Below are 25911 nucleotides of genomic sequence, written 5' to 3'. Positions count from 1 at the left end.
TGGTAGAATTGTGTGGTGGTATTTACATGACTGTGCAGTATGTCAAAAAACAAAGACCTGCGCATTAAAAATGTGCATTTTACTATATGTAAATCATAACTTTTAAAAATGGTGGGAAAATGAGTGAGGTTTCTGGCTTGAGTAACCACCTGAGAAGACATTGTTAAGGTTAATAGGGAAGCTTGGCTGGGCAGCAGACAAGCCCAAAAGGAAGTAAGGGCAGACTCTGCCTTGGCAAATAGAGCTTGAGGCAGCAGAAATAAAGACAGTTAGTATAGTAGTGGCTTGCTGTTTGGTATTCCATTATATGAATATACCAGAGTTTATTTTGACATTTGCCAGGTGAGGGACATTTGAGTCGTTTCCAGGTTCAGGCTCTTATAAATAGTCCCTATACACATTGGTGTGGCTACTGGGAATTTGAGCAGAAAAGCCAGGGATCTGTGTTCCTAAAATGCAAACCCGATCATGTTATTCCCCTGATTAAAATTCTTCTCTGGTTCCTTATTGCCTACAGCAGTGATTCTGCACTGTGACCACACATAAGAATCACCTGGAGTGCTTCAATATGCTGAATGTTTGGCCCACACCCAGAGGTTCTGACTTAATTAAATATTGGATGGGACTCAAGTGTCAGGTTTTTGTTTTTTGTTTTTTTTAGAGCTCTTCATATGATTTTATTTTTTAAGGCTTTAAATCCTTTAAAAATAAAATTATTGCGATATAATGCTTATAACATACAATTTACCAATTTAAAGTGTACAATTGGGGGCTGGGTAGCCTAGTCTATTGAGTGTCTGACTTTGTGTCAGATCATGATTTCACAGTTCGTGGGTTCGAGTCCTACATCAGGCTCTGTGCCAACAGCTCAGAGCCTGGAGCCTACTTCAGATTCTGTGTCTCCCTCTCTCTCTGCCCCTCCCCTCATTCTCTCTCTCTCTCTCTCTCTCAAAAATAAATAAACATTAAAAAAAATTACAGTGTACAATTAAATTTCTTTTAGTATATCCCATTATTGATTTTTAAAATATGTTATTATATATATAATAAAATTTGCCATTTTATTTTTTTATACATTTTTAAAATACCTTATTTTTAAGTAATCTACACACCTAACATGGGGCTCAAACTCACAACCCCAATGGCTTAGTAGATTGAGCATCTGACTCTTGATTTTGACTCAGGTCATGATCCCAGCATCATGGGATCGAGCGCAGCACTGGGCTCCACACTCAGTGTGGAGCCTGCTTGAGATTCTGTCTCTTTGTCCCTTTGCCCCCCTCTCCTGCTCATGTGTGTGCTCTCTTTCTAAAATAAATAAAAATAAAAATAAATCAAAATAAAACCCCACAATCCTAAGATCAAGAGTCGCATGCTCTACCAACTGGGCCAGCCAGGTACCCCTAAACTTTGCTATTTTAAAGTGTATAATGCAGTGTCATTAATTACATTCACATTGTTGTACAGCCATCACCACGGTTTCCTTATCCCTATTTGATTTCAATAAATGTCCAATTCTGCAGAACTAAATCCAAGTGCCTTAGGAAAGTCCCAAAACCTTTCGTAAGAATACCTCATCATATCTTCCTAGATGCAGCTCCTATCACTTCCTGCCCTGTCTTCTCTTGGATCCAGACAGCCTGAATCATCTTTAACCTTTGAAAATTCATTATCTTTGCATATTCCTATTAAATCTCTCTGAAACATCATTCCCACTACTACTTCTGATAAAGTCCCATGCCTTCAAAGCCAGACTGAAGTATTATTTTTATGGAATATTTTTCCACTTCTGGGCTTCTTTATCTGCTCCCCTCTGTGAACTCTGGCACACTTTATCAACCTCTGTTGGGACACTTAACCATGACAATTTTTTATGTCTCCTCCACCAGATTCCCTCTCTCTCTCTCTCTCTCTCTCTCTCTCTCTCTCTCTCTCTCTCTCTCTCTGTGTCTCTCTCGCTCCCTCTCTTATGGTGAAGCTGCAATATGAACATAAAAATCCATGAGGCTGTCTTGAAGAACTTGTAAAAAGAGTCACAGACGATATGAATGAGAAGTAAACTTTTGTTGGTTTAAGGCACTGAGATTTCAGGGACTATTTGTTTCCACAGCAAAGCCCAGTCTACCCTGACTAATACACCCATGAGGAATTCATTCATCATATTCACCAGCAGTTCTCTTGTAATATAACTAAATGGAGAATGTGGAACTCCATGGTGGGAAAGAGATCCTGGGTTTGAGGGCAAGTAGGAGAGCTTGATTTTAGAGGAGTCTAGGCAGGATACAAGTTTAGAGGAAAGGTCTTGAGCAGAAATGGTTCCCCTGGGAAGATAGACTTGGGCTGCTGGGATGAAGGAAGAAGGAACTCACATACTGGTTGTATCTAAGGGGACTGAAAGCAAACAGCCTATTAAAACCTTTTACATAGACTGTTCCCGACTTCTAGAATTAGACATAAGCAAATGTAAAATTTCAAATCCCAAATCAATACTTGGCAGAAAGATACAGTGTAAAAAAGAGAGAAAGAATCTTAACCCTGAACAGATGTTCCATTTGTTAATTTGATTTTTACTAACAAGATACATTTTTGAAGGCACTGCTGAATGTACCAGTTTTGTCCCTTGTTAGTATAATCAGAAACATGTCTTGGTTCAACAGTGCTCTGGAGGTTGGAACGTGTTCTCCTTTATGATTTGCAACTCTGATTAGTTCTATTTTTCTGCCTACGCCACAAAAATGCAAATGTGAATTGAGATTCAGTGTAATTTCTGCTTCTTACATCATCACCATTTAAAAAAATTCAGACCAAATAGATATCTTCCTTTGAATCTCACTAAAAATGTGGCCTGAGGTGCACAAGGCAGAATATAGTTTTCCAATCGTCCATAATCATATGAACCTACTGTCTCACATTATTAAAAAACAAAACAAAATGGACATCTGTCATGGAGAAACATGTATGAATTAAACATACCCAGTCAGAAGTAAATTGTTGAAAGGAGAAGAGTGTATGTTAAGGAAGTATTATAATCTAGGATCTGCTTTAAAATCATTAGACAAAAGATGGGGCACCTGGGTGGCTCAGTCGGTTAAGTGTCCAACTTTGGCTCAGGTCATGAAGTCACAGTTTGTGAGTTTGAGCCCCTTGTGGGTCTCTGTGCTGACAGCTCAGAGCCTGGAGCCTACTTGGGATTCTGTGTCTCCTTCTCTCTCTGTCCCTCCCCCACTCGTGCTCTCTTTCTCTCTGTCTCTTAAAAATAAATAAAAACATTAAAAAAATTAATATCATCAGACAAAAGAGAGATAAAGAGGAAAAAAATATGTATATCAAGCAAGCATTGCAAAATCTCAAGAAGTATTGAATCTCAGTTATGAGTAGATAGGGATTTATGGTACCCTTGTCTCCACTTTTGTGTATGTCTGATATTGTTGATGATAATAATACAGGGATCATAAACTTACAGATAAAATACCTTCAAACATTTGAACAAATTGAAGGACACAACGTACAGAATTAGGTTCCTTAATCACAGAATTACATTGTGTTATATAAAAAATAATAAGGATATTTTGCAAACAATAGGCTTGATTCTTTCTTCAGAGCTCTTTCACACATGTTATTTTCACCATGGAGCATAGAATGGCAGATTCCTGCAGCGATTATTACCTCTTTTGATGCTGTTTAATAAGCTGCCTTTCTCACTGCCCTGAAATCTGAATACCCTGAAAGGGTTCATCTGTCGTTAAAAGCAACAATGATCTTGCCTCACCTTTGGAATTAGACTCACTGTTAAAAATGATAGTTGGAACTGGCATGCATGAGGGAAATCCACATTTTCATCTCCTTATGTATCAACAAGGAAGATAATCATCTTCAAACTTATACATACAACATCTGATTTAATTGGCTATTGTTTTCTAGAAACCGTATCTATTGTTTGTGGCTTGAAATATGTATTTGAAATTAGTGATTTTTTTTTTTTGCTCTGTTGACAGTATCAATAAAGGTAGAGTATATCTTAATGTCTGGAGAGATATTTAGCATGCTGAAGGTGTAAATGAAAGACATAAACTAAGAGACAAAAGCGAACCTTTCAAACATTAATGTGATGTTGGCTGTGTTATTATGAGCCTAATGATATCAAGTGCACACAAGAACACATAGGTGTCATGCTGGGAAACCAATGATCTAGCTTTCATCTCTTGACTGCAGGCAAAGAATATCTCATTAAAGCTATAAATTTCATGAGTCTGTTCCCAAATTTAAAACCTTTAAGGAAAATGGCTTTCATGGTTCAACAGTTTTAAAGGGTTGTACTTACTTGGCTTCGTAACAAGGAAATTAATAGTTTTTCTAAAACAAATCAGAATTATGCCATAGTTGCATGTGTTTTCATGCTGTTGCCGTTAGCACTTAACTTCCTCTCTAGATAACAAAACCATGGACTTCACATTGAATTCGCCACAGGGAGGCATTTATTACCTGCTCTGTTTGTTCAGGATAGTCTGGGATGGGGATGAAATTTGCTCATTCATGGCAATGTAAAAATTGTTTTCTTGAGGTAATGTGAAATGGAGTAGGTTTCTAATCAACCTTCACTATTCAGAGTGAATCTTACTTAGTCTACTATCAGGAGGAGTTAAGTTGTTCCAGTCCCACGCAGTGTTGGCAACCAACCAATCCAAATGCATGCAGGCCTCAGGGACCCAAGGCTTTGAGAAATGTCAGTGCGATTAACTGAACCTCTTTCTTCTTTCTCAATGGACTTTTTAATAAATGTTAGGTAGCCATGTGAGAGATGGATTTGTAAGAAACATACTCCCGTTTTTTGTTTTATATACTTTTAACTTAAAGAATAATCATTTGTCCTATCCGAGAAAAACATGACAACTTGTAACGGATGTAGGAGAGTACAAACGTGTGAAATGTCTCTAGTGGTTAAGGCTTAAAGGAAAGACATTGGTGATTTACACACAGGATATACAAAACAAAATGAGCAGTAAGAATGTAATTATCATTTTCAAAAAAGTGTTGGAGAAGCAAAACTACCTAGACTCACCTCATTTCATCTGGATGATCAGAAAGTTACAAATGAAAACTAGTATACCCTGAAAAGAGCATATCCTGTTCGGTATGTGTGGAAATAAAACTCAACGTTCATAGACACGTGAAACTCAAAGCAGTTCATTTACATTACAGTTGGAGCACCTGGGTGCACATCTGGGTTCTCCCCTCACTCAAGCTTTCTAGTCCCAAGGGGAAAGGATAGACTTTATCCAGAAGATACAGTGATTTAAAAATTTTAGATTGTGTATAAATATACTTTGAACTGCAAAGGTCATTCAAAACAAATCATTAAAAGCGAACATGCAGTCATTAAAAAGCTTTAGCTACATTAAATGTTTTCAAATAAGGCATTCTACTGTTTTTTGAATGCTGAATTTTTTGTATGTTGTTTAATTTCTTTTAAAATTTTCATCAGCATCTTTTGTAGGTAGTGATTACTCCTAACCTTCACACACTGATGTTACAAATCTGCACAATACATGCAATTTCCCCGGAAAGAAAATCAAGGGATTTTGTGAATCATACCCCACAGCTTAGTGTGACAAATAGCTTTTGAAAATAATAACCATTATGAAATACAACTTTTACTTAAAAAGAAAAAAATGCCTCCAGTTTCTGGCTCATTATGAATATTATGAATAATGATTCATAATATTTAAAATATTATTTTAAATATTTAAGATTATTTAAAATATTCATGTAACAAATGTAATTCATGTAACTACATGTAATCCATGTAATTTACATGTAATGACATGTAATTCATGTAAATAAAACTGTGGGCATATATTTTCATTTATTTCATGTAAAACTCTGTAGTGGAGTGACTGGGTCGTATTAAGAGTATGTTTACCCTCATCCAAAACTTCCAAAATCTTTCAAAATGTACCATTTTATATTTGCACTGGTAATCAGGAAGACACAATGACAGTTTCTTTAGCTGTCTGTCAGCCTGGTTCCATGGCTACATCGTTACTTTTTCAGTAGGCTTGTAAATGGCCTTCCTGCAGGGATGGAGCTATGAATGGACACAACAACATTAGTGTTCACTCCTGAGAGGAGATTTGGTTACCATTGCTGAATGCCTGACTTGCCAAGAGTAGCAGCCTGTCCTCAACTGCTTATCGATGCATTCTATAGCTGCATGACAATTACCACAAATTTAGCCGCTTACGACAACGCATGTTTATTATTTCACAGTTTCTGTGGAATGTGCGTCTGAACTAACATGGGTTAGTTGAGTCCTTTGTATAAGTTCCAGTTGCTTCACCAGCATTTCATTATCGGACTCTATAGCCCAGGACTGTCCAGTGGAAATACAGTGGGAACCACATAGATAGCTATGTTACAAAAGTGAAAATTGTTGAAGTTTATTTTAATAATATATTTAGCCAAATCTATTTAAATATATTATCATTTCAGCATGCAGTCGCAATAAAATTAATGAGATACTTTATTCTTCTTTCATACTAAGTCACCCAAATCTGGCATGTATTCTTAGAGCACAACTTAGTTCAGACTGGTCATATTCCAAGTGCTTAATAGCCACATGTGGCTAGTGGTTGCTGTATTGGACAACATAGAGATCTTTTAGTGGATATGCAGTGGTAATTGTGGTTTTAGTTTGCATTTTCTCGATAACAATGATTCTGAGCATGTTTTCCTGTACTCCTTGGCCATTTGTGTATCTTCTTTTGTATAATAGCTCTTCAAATGTCCAGCACCAGGTGAATGGATCTACAAATTGTGGTATACCATACAATGAAAAAGTACTCAGCAATAAAAAGGAAGAAAACTACTGATTCATGCAATAATCTGGATGACTCTCAAAATATTATGCTGAGTGAAGATAGCCGGACACAAAAGAATACATATGACACGATTCCACTTGTCTGAAACTTTAGAACAGGCAAACGAGTCAAGAAAGAAAGCAGATTGGTAGTTATAATAGGGGTGCATGAATGACTGCAGAACTGCATGAGAAAGCTTTTTAGAGTGAAGGAAATGTTTTATATCGTGATTGGAGTGGTGATTATGGGATGTAAAACTTATTGAACTGCATATCTATTATATGTAAACTATACTCAATACAATTGATTTAAAGAGTAAAATCAGTACATGTTAGTACCTGCTATGTACTTTCCAGGCCCAGTGCAGAGTAAAACTGTGGGGCCCCTTATTTTAAAAGTATTAAGAATTTCAAGACCGTGACAGCAGAGGGAGTTTGTCTGTTATTGAATTCCCAGTAATACACAGTGCATGGCATATATAGAAGGTTCCAGTAAAGTTCTATGGAATGAATTTTAGAACTGGGGCATCTTAGTGCTCAGCAATTTCCACTTGAGAACGGCTTCACACCTCTTCCTACTTCTGCTGTTTATTTCATAGACCTGAGGGAAGAGTAGAATTCTGAATACAGTTTAAAAAATAATGCTGGTCATAAGTATGATAGAGAAAAGTACTGATTAAAGTTGTTTTATTTTTAAATTTTCTGAAGATGTGAAGAAATATAGCCCAATCACTAACATGAAGAGTACAATTCAGTTGAGCAGGTGGAGACTATACAGGCATTTTGTCTTTTGAATATTCTCTACTGTTGGTCGCAGGCTGACTTACAGTGGCAGCGTTACATCTAATATGAGTCAGGAAATGAGCTGAGTAATGGGAATGTGTAGAGAGAAAATGGGTACATATAATTTTGCAGTGGTCTGTCTTCTTTAGAAATCAATTTTTAGGTCGTATTCAAATTATTAACATTTCTATTATTTTCTTCCACTCATGGTTTGGAGCAGGTGGAATACTAGTTATATATAATCCCTACTGTCACAGACAGTTTCACTGGGGCTTGGCTCTAGTGCTTTTCAACAACTAGAATAGTTATTCACGGAGAGAGGCACTTGGACTTACTTAAATGTGTTACAGACTGAACGTGGCCCCTCAACCCCTCATATTTGTATGTTGAAGCCCTAACCCCTCAGTAATGGCTACCTTTGGAGTAAGGAACTAATTAAGGTTAGATTAGGTCATAGGGTTAGATTCCTGATGGTAGGATTAGTGTTCTCTTAAGAAGAGACAGAGAGCTTGCCAGCTCTCTTGCCTCACGTGCGCACCAAGGAAAGACCGTGTGAGGATGCAGTGAGTCCACGACCTGTAAGCCAGGAATATCCCTCACCAGAAACTAAAACTGGGGACTTCCAGCCTCCAGAACTGAAAACAGATCACTTTCTGTTATTTAAGCTACCCAGCCTGGGGTCTTTTGTTATGGCAGACTGAGCTAATACAAAATGTAATACTCTACAAAATATTAAAAAAATATAGAAGATGCATAATCTGACTCAAACAAAGTGACCAATTTAATGAGTTACATAATATGGGCAACCTAGTTAGGTTACAACGGGATTTATAGGTATGTCTTGATGGCATGAATGTATGGACCCTAAAAAGTGGAGAAATTCATACGGCAAATTATCCCTAAAGAAAATTCACTGTGATTCTACTTTATCACTCGCTGTCCTAAACCAAGGAGTGTGTTTTTTTGAAAAAAAATTTTTTTAAAAAGGGCAACTGGGGTTTTAAATAGTCAAAGGTATCACTTAAATATTTCTATTTAAAATGCCCGTCCAGCGGCTCAGGGTCACTGTGCCTCTCATACTACTCAGTAACTTCTTTTAGAAATGAAACTAATTAAGAGACCAGATGGCAGTGCACTCACAATGTACCGAAGGAAAAAAAAAAGGCCAGAAAGTTACTGAAAAACCATAGAGAAGCAGTAAGCTGCTCTTAGACTTCTTTCATCATAACTTAATCTACAAAAGATAAAGCAGGATTCTTGTGTTTTGGAGCAGGTGAAATGGTAGTTATAATTGTTTCACTTATTTCACTGAAGCCAAAGTCTTCAAAATAAATTAAGCATGGCTAAGAAGTTGGGGAAGAGGAATAACTAAAGAAGTAGCAGGTGATGAATGAGGTGCTAATAAGCAAGCCTGTACATTTTAGGGGGAGATAGTGGATGGAAAGAGGTACGGTATTAACAGGTGTTTCCACAGTAATTAAATGTGATATTCTTGGGTGAGACTGCTTGGGTTTGAAGTGTTGCTCTGCCAGTTACAAGCTACATAACGTTCGTTACCTATTTCCTCTTATTTCCCGTCTAAACCTCGGATTGATCATTGGAAAATGGGAAAAATAACGGTAACCATCTTATGTCTTAACAGGGATGGTTAGTGGCATAATGTACACTAAGCATTTAGTATAGTACCTGCAACATCAAAATAAATGCTATGAATCATGTATTACTGCTTCTTTTTAAAAGTGACACTAGTAATGTAATTCCAATCTATGTGAATAGGGTATTTTGAAATATAGACTGATGTCTCAAAAACAGAAAAAAATGGGGGAAAATGTCAAATTAATTTGTATAGTTGCTCGTTGCAAAGGCCTGCTTTAGACTCTAACCTGCCTTCTCAGGCATTTGCCTCAAAATCTTTGTTCCAAAATTCATCCAAGGACTCTAGTATATGGGATAGAGCTGTTTTCCTGATACCCACGGTTACGTTACTTGAGGCTATGTATCAGTGAATTTAATGTCTTGCCTGCTTGCAGTTTTTCCCATTTCGGCTCACTGTATCATAACTGTCAGCATGTCCCACTGCCACACCTTTATTGAACTTGTCAGATGCATGTGGTCAAACTGTGGCTCCAGGTCAAGTACGCAGATTGCACTCTCACAGGGAAGAACTTGTATGCTGACATTCTCTTACAAGCCTTCCCAAGTTATGCTTCTCTTTTTAAAAAACTCTGCCTTAAATCGTCAAACAAAGACATCTGCTGAAAACATCTGACTCTGCAAACAGCAAGTCGATTCATTGTTCCTGCTATAGTTGGTAAATGCTGGCTAAAAAAATCAGAACCAGGGGAAGTCAAATGGCTGGTTATGAAAATCCTGATAAAGATAGGCATCAAAGGAATTTTAGAAAATTCTAAGCCAAAGAAATACAGATGGGAAAGTGTTCTTGAAATATCCAGGAAAGTGTGCAGGGCACAGCAAATAGTAGGTCCTTAGTATTTTGTGAAGTAAAAGTCATGGTACTACTTCGGCTGCAGAGAATGTGAAATTATTTCTTTTTAACCCTTACTTGCCATGCTAGAGTAGTATGTCATACATGAGTTGATGAAATCCCAAAATGATATTTCACCTGGTGGCACGGTTTGGTTTTAAGTGTTTTCACATGCATGTGCTTGCTGTTGATTTTTGAACCATGTTGTCTTTTCTTTATATTCATAATTGGAATTCTGTTAATGCCCCTGAAGAAGACAATAGAGCCCAGTAAGGGGAAAAATGACTGTGAGAGATTTTTTTTGAGGTCATTCAGATGTATTAATACTTAACAGATTATAGGTTACGGATTAGAGAAAATTCTGTCTCCATTCTCAGATTTCATTTTAGTATTTTTAGAAGGTCCTTTATTAAAAGTTTAAATTGCTTTAGAAATCATATAGATTCCAAGAACAAGGTCCTATTTCATTTTCAATGACTTTATTGAGAACATTTTGCAAATTAGATTTTACAATTTAACATTTTACAATTAGAAATTTTATCTGCTACTACATAAATTGCAAACTTTTCAAAACACTACAGAAAATCCTTTATTTCTTTGGATTCTTCTGTTCCATGCTGAGCTCCTGAGATAAATTTTTTCTTTCAGCTTCATTTTCATCTTCCTGTGAAATAAATTTTAGAAAACATTAAAATGTAAACTTTAGGGCATTTTATCAGCTATAATTAATACATTTTAATTCTATTTCTCTGAAGAATTAACTGCTGTGATTCTGGCAATCCTAGAAAAGAGGCTAGAAACAAAACGGTAATATTATGTAACATTCAAATATTTATAGTGGGTGCTCATTTGCACTACACGTGGACTAAAATTTTCTGTATGTTCTTAAAAGCAACTTATTTTATTAATGACCTCAAATGACTTTTGAAAACACCTGCCCATAAAAAGTATCCATTTTAGGGGGGTGAATCAGGTATTTTTACTTCACTGTTTGATAAAAGTAAATTTAACTTCTGAGACACTTTATGTGCTCCAGCATGGCATTTTTGTCTCCTCTAACGTGCTTTCTTGACAGGCCTGCCAATTTTCCAATTACTTGCACCACCATATGTTATCTGAAGATCAGTCAGCTCTAAAATAGGAAACATGGGCATGTCAGTCTATCGAATGCTCACAGTCTTCTACAGTTTCAATTCTAAGTGTGGCTTCATAATTCATAGCAGGGTCCTGTGGAACATGGTGAATAAATGAAGTGACTTCGTAATGTCTGTCTCCATAGGAATGAAGTGCATCTTGTGTTCAATATTAAATGGCGACCTCCAAACTATAAATAATGAGAGTCTGGAAAAATATTTCACCTTACAATCTGTAACCCATTTCATCATCTGTGTTCCTTCAACAATGCCAAGTACAAAGCAGTCTTGCTTTCCTAATGTTTCTAATAATTATCAAGTGAGAACTTTCATTTTTATTAACTGAAATTAAAAAGCATTGTCTACTGAGTTAAGCATAGGTAGCAATTTCTTAAGTATCTCTAGACAACAGTAATATTATCAGTGTCACCAAATACATCACCCTTTATCTCAGAATCTTATAAAACCAAATTCAGTCATTGTTGAGCTCTTAGTAAACTGACTTTATTAAATAAATGAAATTCAAGTATAATTTTTTCCCATGAAAAACCACATCCTTGCCTATAAATATTAAGGTGGAGAAGGCTTCCTTTATATACTTTGTCTCTAGGTTCAACAGCATCTGTGGGTTAGACTTTGTCAACATCAGAAAAGTAGAGAAATTACCAATATTATAAACCAATCTGAATCATTTATAAATATGTTGCATACAAGGGGTGGGGCTTTGAATGTCATTTTGGCAGGCAATGTAATTTTAATATATTGTTCAAAGCAAAATAGTCACTGTATGTTGTTTTAATTTTTTTTTCCCAATTTATCTCTACTGAATAGAGATACTATGTTTGACTCTTGAACAGGTATTTTCCACTTTTGGACAAGAGTTTCTAGAGATTACATTTTGATTATATCTTAACAGAAGCAAATTTTGCACTATGCTTTGCGCTGTCTTCTTCATGTGAGACACTGACAGAAGGTGTTAATTTAGCAGGTAAAGGTGGCAAGACATTTTTTGTTAGGTAGCACTGAATTTATGTATTTAAACAGATTTTTTTAAATAAATACAGTACAGTTCTATACATGTATTTTCTCTTCTGTCTGATTTTGTCAACATCTTCTCTTTTCTAACTTACTTTATTATAAGAATACAGTATATAATATACATAAGAAAATATGTGTTAATTAACTATGTTATCAGTAAGGCTTTTCTGGTCAATGATAAGCTCTATTGGTAAATCTGGGGGTAGTCAAAAGTCACATGCAGGTTGTTGGAACACCTAGCCCTCTCATGTTATTCAAAGGTCAACCATAGTTTATAAATGCATGTCTCTTCTAATATTGCCTCCTGCTCAGGACAGGTGAAGAATTGTTCCACATTTTTCTTTATGCTGAGGACATGTCTTACATGATCTTGCCTTTATGTACCTTTAAACCGTTTCCATAGGTAACAAGATCCTATCTCCTTTTTCCTCTGTACAAAGATAACTGTGATTTGGATGAAGAAAAGGATTATGAAGGGGAGGAAAAGGCATTTAACCCTAACTGCTAGAGTATAACACATTGTAATTGCTATAGTAGAACATCATCAAAATAATGAAAATAGCAGTAAAAGCTTTTATTTATTTATTTATTTACTTAGAGAGAGAGAGAGAGAGAGGACAGGGGAGAGGGGCAGAGGAAGAGAGAGAATCTTAAGCAAGCTCCATGCTCAGCACGGAGCCTGACATGGGGCTCAATCTCATGGGATCATGAGATTAGCCAAATTCAAGAGTCACATGCTCAACCAACTGAGCCACCCAAGCATTCCAACAGGTTTTATCATTACAAATAAAAACAGTAGATTTAGACACAATAAACCTCCATAAAGGATTTTAGAGGTTGCTTTATTTTTTTTTGTTTGTTTGTTTACAAGTGCTAATTTGTGTAAGAACTTTATAAGCAATTCAAGATTAATAAAAGCATTGAAATAGCTCAGGCAGCAAATCAAATATCATTGACTAATGACTGCATAATGAATGAAACTGCAAATATAGAAGCTTTTTACCAAAAAGTATTTCTTCACTACTGAATATTAATGGCAGTAAAAAATTTCTTCTGATAAATGGCACGTTTTTGTTTACTCTTTGCTGAGTTAAGACATCTGTTTGTTTCCCAGCAAAAGAAGACCCTTACTACACGGATCATTTTCTTAGTGACAGTCCTGACAATTTTGACATTTGTTTCACAAAGTGTTCTGAGGCAGCCAGCAAGAAAATGTACCCTTTGGGGCCACTGGAAAGTGTAGACAGGTTTACCTCTTAACACTGAAGCTTGCTAATTCATACTCCAGAAAACATGTTGATTGTAACCACCCTGCAGATCTGCTAGTTACATGTGGAATTTCAATACCCACTCACATAACAACAACCCATAATGCCAAATGACTGACGGTGGTTCTTTAGCCTTCTTGCTCTTTTTACACTGACAGCATTGTTGTAGTAATGAGAATGAGAATGTCTAGGCATACACGGTCCATGGGATCACGGTCTAATGCTCCTGGTGGTAACATAAGACTGAGGGAGTTATTCTAACAGAGAACAGCAAAAACATTCTTACCTAAACTAAACATTCTAACAGTAAAAACACTGCCATTCTTACCTAAACTAAATCTCTCTTACCAATGAATAAAACTTGCAAGGTTTTGTTTAAATGCTATTAAAGCTTGTACTATCAATTGGAACAGAGGCACCCTCAATTTTCCTTATTTACAAAACTGTCTTAGTTTTCATAATAGTTCAAAGAATTGATGCCAATTAATAAAACCAATCCATCCTGCTTTTTCTTTCTCTTCGGAGATAACCAACTCCAAAAAAAGGGCAGTTATTTTAGCAGCTAGAATTTCTACTGCTCAGGTAATATTTGGACTCAAATTAGTCTATTAACCCTATAGACAGCCAAATTGTAAGTGATTTCTCTTTAAGTAGTATTATACAAAGGGACAACTTTCCCCATTGTTTGTTTTTATCTTTAAAGAAGAATGTTTAAATACTTTATAATGCAGATACCTGTCAAATACCACCATACCCAAGTGATTAAGGTTAGTATCACCAGTAATACTTATTCACAGTAATTAACCCTTTGCTATGATGCACTAAAAAGGGCACATCAGGTCTGTGGTATCCTTCTTAATAATGCATAATCTCAATCTAATCATGAGAAAGCATCAGATAAACATTATATAAAATAATTAAACAGTAGTCTTCAAAACTGTCAAGGTCATCAAAGACCATACAAAGTTTGGACTGTCACAGATGGGAGAAGACTAAGTAAGGGAACATGATGATTAAAAACTGATGGGATCCTGGACCACGAAAAGGGTATTAGTGGGAAAACTGGCAAAATTTAAATATGGTCTATGCAGTAGTTAATAGTATTGTCTTGATGTTAATTCCTGGTTTCAGTTATCTACTTTAGTTATAAAAGTCGGTAACACTTAAGCTGGATAAAGGGCAAATGGGAATTACCTGTATCATTTTTGCATTTTTCTTAAATCTAAAATTATTTCAAAAAGCAATTTAACAAATGGTGACTCAATGAAAGGTTTTCTGCATTCAAAGTAAGTATCACGTATATATAAAGATTTTATGTGGAAAAAAATTCAAGGCACCTATAGCTGCTCACATTGAAAATACACAGCCAAAACAGTTTGCTTTCCATTGTTCTACTTAAAATTCCTTTCGTAAGTATCTCAAATGTTCATAATGGTGATGTTCTTAATTTTTATTTCCTTGTTTATGCTTTCATATATTTTCTTACTTTTCTACTTATGGATTACTTTTACCAACAGAAAACATAAGATTTTTTTTTCATAAGATTTTTTTAAATAAATCCCTTTATAATCTCACCCTTTGAACTATTTCCAGAAACAAGCATAATGGAGGTCAATGTTTACAAAGAGAATTTCAGTTGTTTTCACTTTACTGAATTTCTTACTTATAGCAGACAGATACATGGTAGTACAGCAGTAAAATGAAGTGAGGAGGTGCAGCTAAGCACTAACTTCACCTATTTCTATTTTCTTGTATTATCTTTAGATTTTAAATATTCCTTTGGCTAATCCGAGAGTTACTGTAGTTGGATTCAAATTAATAGTCAAAATTATCTTTAGGCTTTAACAATGGTCTTTTTAAAAATGTTGGTGAATATATATGTGTATATATATTTATGGCTTTTGACAAAAAAGATATACACTTAATCTGTTATGTTATAGAATAGGTATCAGAAAGCAATATATACTCTTCCAATCTATGGTCAAAAACTGCTGTCTTTTATTTACTTAAAGTATGTTCCAGATATAATTCTCAACAGCATTTAAGATTATACTTTTAATACCGAAAATGTGCTGGTGCTGCACAATGAAGAAAAAATTTATCTTAATAACTGGAAAAATACTGATGATAATGAAAATGTTTTAGGCAAAATGAGCACGCTGCATGCTTCAGACTAAAATTAATTAGAGTTTTTAATGTTTTACAATTCCACCATAATTCTTTAAATGGTGCATTTCCTTCATAGTAATAAACACTTGGATCATTAAGTAAAGTGCAAGATGTGTGTGATGTGCTACATTTAACAACCTTTGGCTCTTTTTTCTGTACTTCTGCATTCAGTTTTCCAATGCACTGAATAAGCAATTGAAGACCACAATTAAATTTCCTGACTTTGCATATTTGAGATTCTTATTTCATTTAATACAAAAGGTAATTAATCTACCATTTTATAACTGAATCCAACTTTAGTGGGCCATGATAGATACTGAAATGAACTTACAAGAAATGCTTAATTAAATATAGTGTAAAAAGCATAAGATGTTTTTTTTTTCCTTATGACAGAAGTTGCATATTTAATTAGAGAGTCTAGGGCTATATTATAAAATTAAAGTAACTGGGGAGGTTCTTAGTAAACCTAGCTCAAATACTTACGTCTTGTAAGTAAATTTCTACCTTTTTTTCTACTTAGTGGTTCAGAAAAGAAATAACCAAGGAAATTTCCCTTAATTTAATATTATAAAATCATATCCTTTATTTTAATAGCAAGTAAAACAGATAAAAGGGCAGAAATGAATATCTGATTTCATGTATGAGAATACATGAACAATTTTGTTTCATTTGTTAAGCAATCACTTATCTTCGATTTGTGATTGTGGAACAAATTTAATGGACTAGGTTTGCTTTTCTGAGTCTTTAGTTCTTCTTGTCATGTTTTACTTTGTGGTGGCTTTTGGTAGCATGGAAATGGGGAAGTTAGAAATAAAACACTGGGTTTTCCAGTGTTTCCCAGAGCCAGAAAGACCCTCAGGACTAGCACAACCATCTGGAGAGGGTATATTTATATTAAAGGAAATGAAGATCAGTGAGTGAAAGGTGAGAGTCAGGCAAAATAGCTAAGTGTGAGCTAGAGTAGGCTTTTAATGAACATAAACCCTATTCTATAAGTTTATATCCTTATATCTTCCCGTAAACATGAATAAAAAGCACAATTTCTGTAACATTAATTTTTAGATATTTCAGGTACGTTTAAGATATGAACCTCCTAGGGCTAAAAATACCACTATCCTCTTCATATGGAGCTTATGGTCTTAAAGATTAAAAAAAATCTTCTTATAGAAGTCTAATATCTGAGAAATAAGCATAGAAGTATATGCTAGATTCTGCATGAGATGCCCCTACCTTGATAACTCACCTTCATTTGTAACATTTTTGCTTTAAAAGATATTTACTTGGTTTGAAGTATTCAGTTTTGTAAGTTGGTATGCAGTCAGCACTGATTATAGAAAAACAAAACAAAAATATCTCAAATTCTTTAATGGTCCAACATAAATATATTTTCAAGTGAGGATAGCAAAAGTTTTATATGTTTTTTCATGTAGTACCTTATTTATGTTTTTATTTACTTACTAATTTTAATTAAGTATGGTTGACATAATGGTATATTAGTTTCAGGTGTACAACATGCTGATTGACAACTATATATATATATTACTCAGTGCTCACCACAGTAAGTATAGTTCCCATCTGTCACCATACAAAGTTACTAAAATATTGACTATATTCCCTATTCAGTACTTTTCATCCCCCTGACTTATTTTATAACTAACTGAAACTTTGTATCTCTTTGTCCCCTTCACCTATGTTTCCATTCCCCACACCCCTCCCCTCTGGCACTTAAGTTTATTCTATTCAGGAGTGTTTCTGCTTCACTGTTTTTAGTTCCACATATGAGTGGTATCATACTGTATTTGTCTTAGTCTTACTTTACTCAGCATAATATTCTCTAGGTCCATCTATGCTGTTACATATTCTACCGTAATTTCTTTATCCACCACAATTTCTTTATGCATTCAGCTACCCACCGACACTTAGATTGCTTCCAAATCTTGGCTATGATAAATAATACTGCAATAAACATAGGGGTACATGTATCTTTTGAATTACTATTGTTTTTTTCTTTGAGTAAATACCCACAAGTAAAATTACTGTGTTGTATGGTTTTTCTATTTTTAACTTTTGGAGGAAACTCCATGCTGTTTTCCATAGTGGCTGCACCAAATTACATTCCCACCAACAGTGTTTTAGGGTTCCTTTTTCTCCACATCCTTGCCAAATCTTGCTATTTCTTTTTTTCCCCACTAGGTTATTTATTTTTGAGAAAGAGTGCAAGTGGGGTAGTGGCAGAGAGAGAAGGAGATAGAGAATCCCAAACAGGCTCTGTGTTGTCAGCGCTAAGCCCAGCAAGAGGCTTGATCTCACGAATCATGAGATCATGACCTGAGCTGAAATCAAGAGTTGGTTGCTTAACCGAATGGGCCACCTAGGCACCCCATTTCTTGTCTTTTTGATACTAAGTGGTCTTTGTGGTTTTGATTTGCATTTCCTTGACGATCAGTGATGTTGAACATCTTTTCTTGTATCTGTTGGCCATCTGTATACCTTCTTTGAAAAAATGTCTCTTCAGATCCTCTGCCCATTTTTTTTAATTATATTTATGATTTTATTTTTTAATTTACATCCAAATTACTTAGCAAAAAGTGCAACAATTATTTCGGAGTAGGTTCCTTAACCCCTTACCCATTTAGCACATCCCCCCTCCCACAACCCCTCCGGTAACCCTCAGTTTGTTCTCCATATTTATGAGTCTCTTCTGTTTTGTCCCCCTCCCTGTTTTTATATTATTTTTGTTTCCCTTCCCTTGTGTTTATCTGTTTTGTCTCTTAAAGTCCTCATATGAGTGAAGTCATATGATTTTTGTCTTTCTCTGACTGACTTAATTTCACTTAGCATAATACCCTCTAGTTCCACCCATGTAGTTGCAAATGGCAAGATTTCCTTTTTTTTTTTTTTGATTACCGAGTAATACTCCATTATGTATACAAGCCACGTCTTCTTTATCCATTCATCCATCAATGGACATTTGTGCTCTTTCCATACTTTGGCTATTGTTGATAGTGTTGCTATAAACATGGGGGTGCATGGGTCCCTTCGAAACAGCACACCTGTATCCCTTGGATAAATACCTAGTAGTGCAATTGCTGGGCCGTAGGGTAGTTTGATTTTTCATTTTTTGAGGAACCTCCAGACTGTTTTCCAGAGCGGCTGCACCAGCTTGCATTCCCACCAACAATGTAAAAGAGATCGTCTTTCTCTGTATCCTCGCCAACATCTGTTATTGCCTGAGTTGTTAATGTTAGCCATCCTGACAGGTGTAAGGTGGTATTGCATGGTGGTTTTGATTTGTATTTCCCTGATGATGAGTGATGTTGAGCATTTTTTCATGTGTCGGTTGGCCATCTGGATGTCTTCTTTGGAGAAGTGTCTATTCTTGTCTTTTGCCCATTTCTTCACTAGATTATTTGTTTTTTTGGGTGTTGAATTTGGTAAGTTCTTTATAAATTTTGGATACTAACCCTTTATCTGATATGTCATTTGCAAATATCTTCTCCCATTCTGTCAGTTGCCTTTTGGTTTTGCTGATCATTTCCTTTGCTGTGCAGAAGCTTTTAATTTTGATGAGGTCCCAGTAGTTCATTTTTGCTTTTGTTTCCCTTGCTACTGGAGATGTGTTGAGTAAGAAGTTGCCACCACCAAGATCAAAGAGGTTTTTGCCTGCTTTCTCCTCGAGGATTTTGATGGCTTCCTCTCTTACATTTACGTCTTTCATCCATTTTGAGCTTATTTTTGGGTATGGTGTAAGAAAGTGGTCCAGGTTCATTCTTCTGCATGTCACTGTCCAGTTTTCCCAGCACCTCTTGCTGAAGACTGTCTTTATTCCATTGAATATTCTTTCCTGCTTTGTCAAAGATTAGTTGGCCATATGTTTCTGGGTCCATTTCTGGGTTCTCTATTCTGTTCCATTGATCTGAGTGTCTGTTCTTGTGCCAGCACGATACTGTCTTGATGATTACAGCTTTGTAGTGTAGCTTGAAGTCTCAGATTGTGATGCCTCCTGCTTTGGTTTTCGTTTTCAAGATTGCTTTGGCTATTCGGGGTCTTTGCTGGTTCCGTACACATTTTAGAATTGTTTATTCTAGCTCTGTGAAGAATACTGGTGTTATTTTAATGGGTATTGCATTGAATAGGTAGATTGCTTTGGATAGTATCGACATTTTAACAATATTTGTTCTTCCTATCCAGGAGCATGGAATCTTTTTCCATTTTTTTGTGTCTTCTTCAATTTCTTTCATAAGCTTTCTATAGTTTTCAGTGTATAGCTTTTTCACCTCTTGGGTTAGATTTATTCCTAGGTATTTTATAGTTTTTGGTGCAATTGTAAATGAGATCAATTGCTTGATTTCTCTGTTGCTTCATTGGTGGTGTATAGGAATGCACCTGATTTCTGTGCGTTGATTTTATATCCTGCAACTTTGCTGAATTCATGAATCAGTTCTAGCATTTTTTTAGTGGAATCTTTTGGGTTTTCCATGTAGAATATCACATCGTCTGTGAAGAGTGAAAGTTTGACCTCCTCCTGGCTGATTTGGATGCCTTTTCTTTCTTTGTGTTGTCTGATTGCAAAGGCTAATTAAGACTTCCAATACTATGTTGAGTAACAGTGGTGAGAGTGGACATCCCTCTCCTGTTCCTGACCTTAGGGGGAAAGCTCTCAGTTTTTTCCCATTGAGGATGATATTAGCGTTGGGTCGTTCATATATGGCTTTTATAATCTCGAGGTATGATCCTTCTATCCCTCCCTTCTTGAAGATTTTTATCAAGAAAGGATGCTGTCTTTTGTCAAATGCTTTCTCTGCATCTATTGATAGGATCATATGGTTCTTGTCCTTTTCTTGCATTGATGTGATGAATCACATTAATTGAGTGTGGATATTGAACCTGTCCCGCATCCCAGGTATAAATCCCACTTGGTTGTGGTAAATAATTTTTTCAATGTATTGTTGAATCTGGCTGGCTAATATCTTGTTGAGGATTTTTGCATCCACGTTCATCAGGGAAATTGGTCTATAGTTCTCCTTTTTCATGGGGTCTCTGGTTTGGAATCAAGGTAATGCTGACCTCATAGAAAGAGTTTGGAAGTTTTCCTTCCATTTCTATATTTTGGAACAGCTTTAAGAGAACAGGTGTTAACTCTTCCTTAAATGTTTGGTAGAATTTCCCCTGGAAAGCCACCTGGCTCCGGACTTTTGTTTTTTGGCAGATTTTTGATTACTAATTTGATTTCTTTACTGGTTATGGGTCTGTTCAAATTTTGTTTCTTCCTGTTTCAGTTTTGGAAGCGTGTATGTTTCTAGGAATTTGTCCATGTCTTCTAGATTGTCCATTTTATTGGTGTATAGTTGTTCATAATATCCTCTTATTGTTTTTGTTCCTGCTGTGTTGATTGTAATCTCTCCTCTTTCATTCTTGATTTTATTTTTATCGTTTTTTTTTTTTTTATTTTTGAGACAGGGAGAGACAGAGCATGAACAGGGGAGGTCAGAGAGAGGGAGACACATAATTTGAAACAGGCTCCAGGCTCTGAGCTGTCAGCACAGAGCTCGACGCGGGGCTCCAACTCACGGACCGCGAGATCATGACCTGAGCAGAAGTCGGCCACTTAACCAACTGAGCCACCCAGGCGCCCCTTGTTCTTGATTTTATTATGTGGGTCCTTTCCTTTTTCTTTTTGATCAAACTGGCTAGTTGTTTATCAATTTTGTTAATTCTTTCAAATAACCAGCTTCTGGTTTCATTGATCTGTTCTACTGTTTTTTGTTGTTGTTGTTGTTTTGATAGCATTAATTTCTGCTCTAATCTTTATTACTTCCTGTCTTCTGCTGATTTTTGGTTTTATTTGCTTTTATTTTCCAGCTCTTTAAGGGGTAAGGTTAAGTTGTGTATCTGAGGTCTTTGTTCCTTCTTTAGGAAGGCCTAGATTGCTATAGACTTTCATCTTATGACCGTCTTTGTTGCGTCCCAGAGGTTTTGGGCTGTGGTGTTATTTTCATTGGTTTCCATGTACTTTTTAATTTCCTCTTTAACTTCTTGGTTAGCCCATTAATTCTTTAGTAGGATGTTCTTCAGTCTCCAAGTATTTCTTACCTTCCCAAATTTTTTCTTGTGGTTGATTTTGAGCTTCATAGCATTGTGGTCTGAAAATATGCACAGTATGATCTCGATCTTTTTGTAGTTGTTGAGGGCTGATTTGTGTCCCAGTATGTGGCCTATTGTGGAGAACATTCCATGTACACTGGAGAAGAATGTGTGTACTGCTGCTTTAGGATGAAATGTTCTGAATATATCTGTTATGTCCATCTGGTCCAGTGTGTCATTCAAAGCCATTGTTTCCTTGTTGATTTTTTGATTACATGATCTGTCCATTGCTGTGCGCAGGGTGTTGAAGTCTGGAATTACTATCGATGAGTTTATGTTTGTGATTAATTGATTTATATGTTGGGTGCTTCCACAATTGGTGCATAAATGTTTACAAATGTTAGGTCTTCTTGATGGATAGACCCCTGAATTATGATATAATGCCCTTCTCCATCTGATACAGTCTTTATTTTAAAGTCTTGATTGTCTGATACAAGTATGGCTACTCCGGCTTTCTTTTGTTGACCATTAGCATGATAGATGGTTCTCTATCCCCTTACTTTCAATCTGAAGGTGTCTTTAGGTCTAAAGTGGGTCTCTTGTAAACAACATATAGATGGATCTTGTTTTCTTATCCATTCTGCTACCCTATGTCTTTTGATTGGAGCATTGAGTCCATTGACGTTTAGAGTGAGTACTGAAAGAGGAATTTCTTGCCATTATGTTGCTTGTAGAGTTGGAGTTTCTGGTGGTGTTCTTTGGTTCTTTCTAAACTTTGATGCTTTTGGTCTTTGTCTTCTCTCTCTCTCTCTCTCTCTCTCTCTCTCTCTCTTTCTTTTTATTTTCATCTTTTCTCCCCTCACAGAGTCCCCCTTAAAATTTCTTGCAGGGCTGGTTTAGTGGTCACAAACTCCTTTAATTTTTGTTTGTCTGGGAAACTTTTTATCTCTCTCTCTATTTTGAATGACAGCCTTGCTGGGTAGAGAAATCTTGGCCGCATATTTTTCTGATTCAGCACATTGAATATATCCTGCCACTCCTTTCTGACCTGCCAAGTTTTTGTGGATAGCTCTGCTGGGAACCTGATCTGTCTTCCCTTGTAGGTTAAGGACTTTTTTTCCCTTGCTGCTTTCATGATTCTTTCTTTGCCTGAGTATTTTGTGAATTTGAGTATGATATGCCTTGTTTGATGGTCGTTTTTTGTTGAATTTAATGGGAGTCCTCTATGCTTCCTGGATTTTGATGTCTGTGTCTTTCCCCAGGTTAGGAAAGTTTTCCGCTATGATTGGCTCATATAACCCTTCTACCCCTATTTCTCCCTCTTCTGGGACCCATATGATTCTGATGTTGTTCCTTTTTAATGAGTCACAAATCATATACTATTCACTAAATGTAACATTTCAAAAATCTCAAATGTGCTAATATTTAAAGACAGTACATATAAACTTCTACTTTCCCTACAGACACTCAAGGAGAAGAAATATTTCTAAATTTATGCTGTTTTATTTTTTTACCCTAAATATACACATACAGGTTTAAATTCCCAGGGATTTAAAAAAATTCTACCAAATTAAAATGAAGTAAAAATAAGGTCTAAAAATGTCTGAAAGATGCAAGATATGAGATAGGGCGATCACCAAAGTATAGTACTCAAAAGACTTCCAAGTTGGATTTCAAAAATCAGAGATGGGCTCAAAGTTTTCAGATATATATACACTGTTTACTATGACTAGAATTTATTGAGCAATAACAGTTATAAAACCTGGAAAATACTTGTATGTAGCATATTTATTCATTAACATAAGCAATAACCATGATATTGGGATTGGCCACTAGAAGACTACCATCTTTTTCTTAAATTTTTTTTTTTAACATTTATTCATTTTTGAGATACAGAGAGAGAGGGAGACACAGAATCTGAAGAAGGCTCCAGGCTCTGAACTATCAGCACAGAGCCTGACAGACAGCAAGACATTACCTGAGCTGAGGTCGGATGCTTAACCAATTGAGCCACCCAGGCACCCCAAGAGTGCCATCGTTAGTAGGAGGTGGCAACATTTTGTTTATCCTTCAAAATACAACGAGGAATTTGATGCAACACAGATTAAAAAGACACTATATATTTTAAAAGAAAAAATTTTTTTTTTGCTTAGTAAGGCCCTAAGGTTAATTTTTACCAAAATTAACTTCTATACTGCCGTTAGAAAAATCATAATCTTTGGCCATTTTAACTGAAACCACAATTTAAAAAAAAAAGAGAAAGAGAAAATACATTTTATATTTCCTTTGCTGAGTTTTGATATTCTAAATAAAGGATAGTTATAGCTCATATGTGTCAAATTACTGTCAAAGAAACCAACAGAATTTACATAAATGGTAATGGTACACACAACCTTAATATTACTTTAGAGAATGGGTAGAAGACACTCCACAAGTAAAAAATACCATAAACTCCCTTAATGAAAATTATATTAACTTTTTTTTTTTACATAACTTGACTTCACTGAATGAAACTTATCAAAGGGAAAACCAGAATTTGTATTAAGATAAAAAGCTGACAGAATATTTCAGTAATTAAAATTCTTCTATTGTTATGGTTTCTGAGGCCAGATAAACTGTAAATGTTTTAAACTGACAAATTCCAGGGGCGCCTGGGTGGCGCAGTCGGTTAAGCGTCCGACTTCAGCCAGGTCACGTTCTCGCGGTCCGGGAGTTCGAGCCCCGCGTCAGGCTCTGGGCTGATGGCTCAGAGCCTGGAGCCTGTTTCCGATTCTGTGTCTCCCTCTCTCTCTGCCCCTCCGCCGTTCCCCTGTTCGTGCTCTGTCTCTCTCTGTCCCAAAAATGAATAAACGTTGAAAAAAAAATTTTTTTAAACTGACAAATTCCAGACTAAGAAATAACTTCAAATATACGTAATAAAATATCTAGATAGATTTTCATTAGGAACTTATAAACTGTCTCAATTTAAGTTATTTTCAATATATAATGCCCTTTTTAAGCAGGAAGTTGTCAACGTATTTATCTCCAAAGCCACATCAAAAATCAAAGAAGGACTTGAGGCTAATTTGCAAACAACTAGGATATGTATGGAACATCTCTTAACTCGCTTACAGTTCTCAGAGTAATTAAGTCACAGAATATTAAAGTTGAAAGATTCCTATCAGATCTTATCTAATCCCGCACATTATATATGAAAATACTGAGCACTAAATAGACAAAAATACAAAACCACTTTCTTTACTAGGTTATCTAGGGACATAAAACAACTCCCCAAACTGTCTTCCAAACTCAAATGATTTAAAACTACACTGCTAAAAGAAAAATGATAACTTTACAGTGGAGAAACCTGACAAACACTAACTTAACTTGACTGAGCATGGTTAACATAACTAGTAATACATATTGACATGCTATTTCCCCTCATATGATGTACTGAGAAGGGACATCACCTCTAGTCTGTGGTAGCCTCAATCTAATAATGAGGAAATATCAGACAAACCCAAATTGAAGGATAGTCTATAAAATAAATGAATAATACTCTTCAAAAGTGTCAAGGTTTGAAAGGCAAGGAAAGAGTAATAATTGCCACCATCCAGAATCCCCATGAATGGGGATTCTGGACCAGAAAAAGGACATTAGTGACAAAACTAGTAAAATTCAAACAAATTCTATAGTTTACTTAAAAGTATTACAATATTAAGATTTGCGTTTGATCATTGTTCTGTGTTTATATAAGATGTTAACATAAGGAGAAGGTGGGTACTCTCCATAAAATTTTTGCAACTCTTAAAATCTAAACTTGTCTCAACACAAAAGTAAAAACAGATAAGCAAATAAAAAAAACCTTTGTTAGGATGATTTAGAAATAAATATGCTTTGGTTTTAAATACTATAAAGTTTCTCACCAAAGTAGTATGCAGAGGTAATCAAAGTTATACATAAAGAGGTTTTGGCATTTCCATAATATGAACAACTCATTACAGACTCTATAAAGTAGTGCCTTTAGTAAAAAATGCTAGTAAAATCATACAGTCATTCAGTGATGTTTCACATGTGAAGTTCACTGTCATGTTTTTCTGATTCATGAAGTTTAAC

At 35.6% G+C, this 25911-nt stretch overlaps 1 protein-coding gene across 3 annotated transcripts in view; it reads right to left on the bottom strand.

The window, feature by feature from the left end:
- Positions 1-10586: 10586 nt before the first annotated feature.
- PHF14 (PHD finger protein 14) overlaps positions 10587-25911 on the bottom strand; it is a 217823-nt gene continuing 202498 nt past the window's right edge. For all 3 annotated transcript variants that reach the window (XM_011280406.3, XM_011280403.3, XM_045052420.1), the window contains one exon: positions 10587-10788. In XM_011280406.3, the coding sequence (XP_011278708.1) occupies positions 10714-10788 (75 nt within the window). In that variant the 3' untranslated portion in view covers positions 10587-10713. The remainder of the gene's footprint in view (positions 10789-25911) is intronic.

Source organism: Felis catus, chromosome A2 (genome assembly GCF_018350175.1).
Source record: "Felis catus isolate Fca126 chromosome A2, F.catus_Fca126_mat1.0, whole genome shotgun sequence".
Classification (NCBI taxonomy): Eukaryota; Metazoa; Chordata; class Mammalia; order Carnivora; family Felidae; genus Felis; species Felis catus.
The sequence above is the reverse complement of the archived record's forward strand: the minus strand, read 5'-3'. Positions and strand labels throughout refer to the sequence as shown.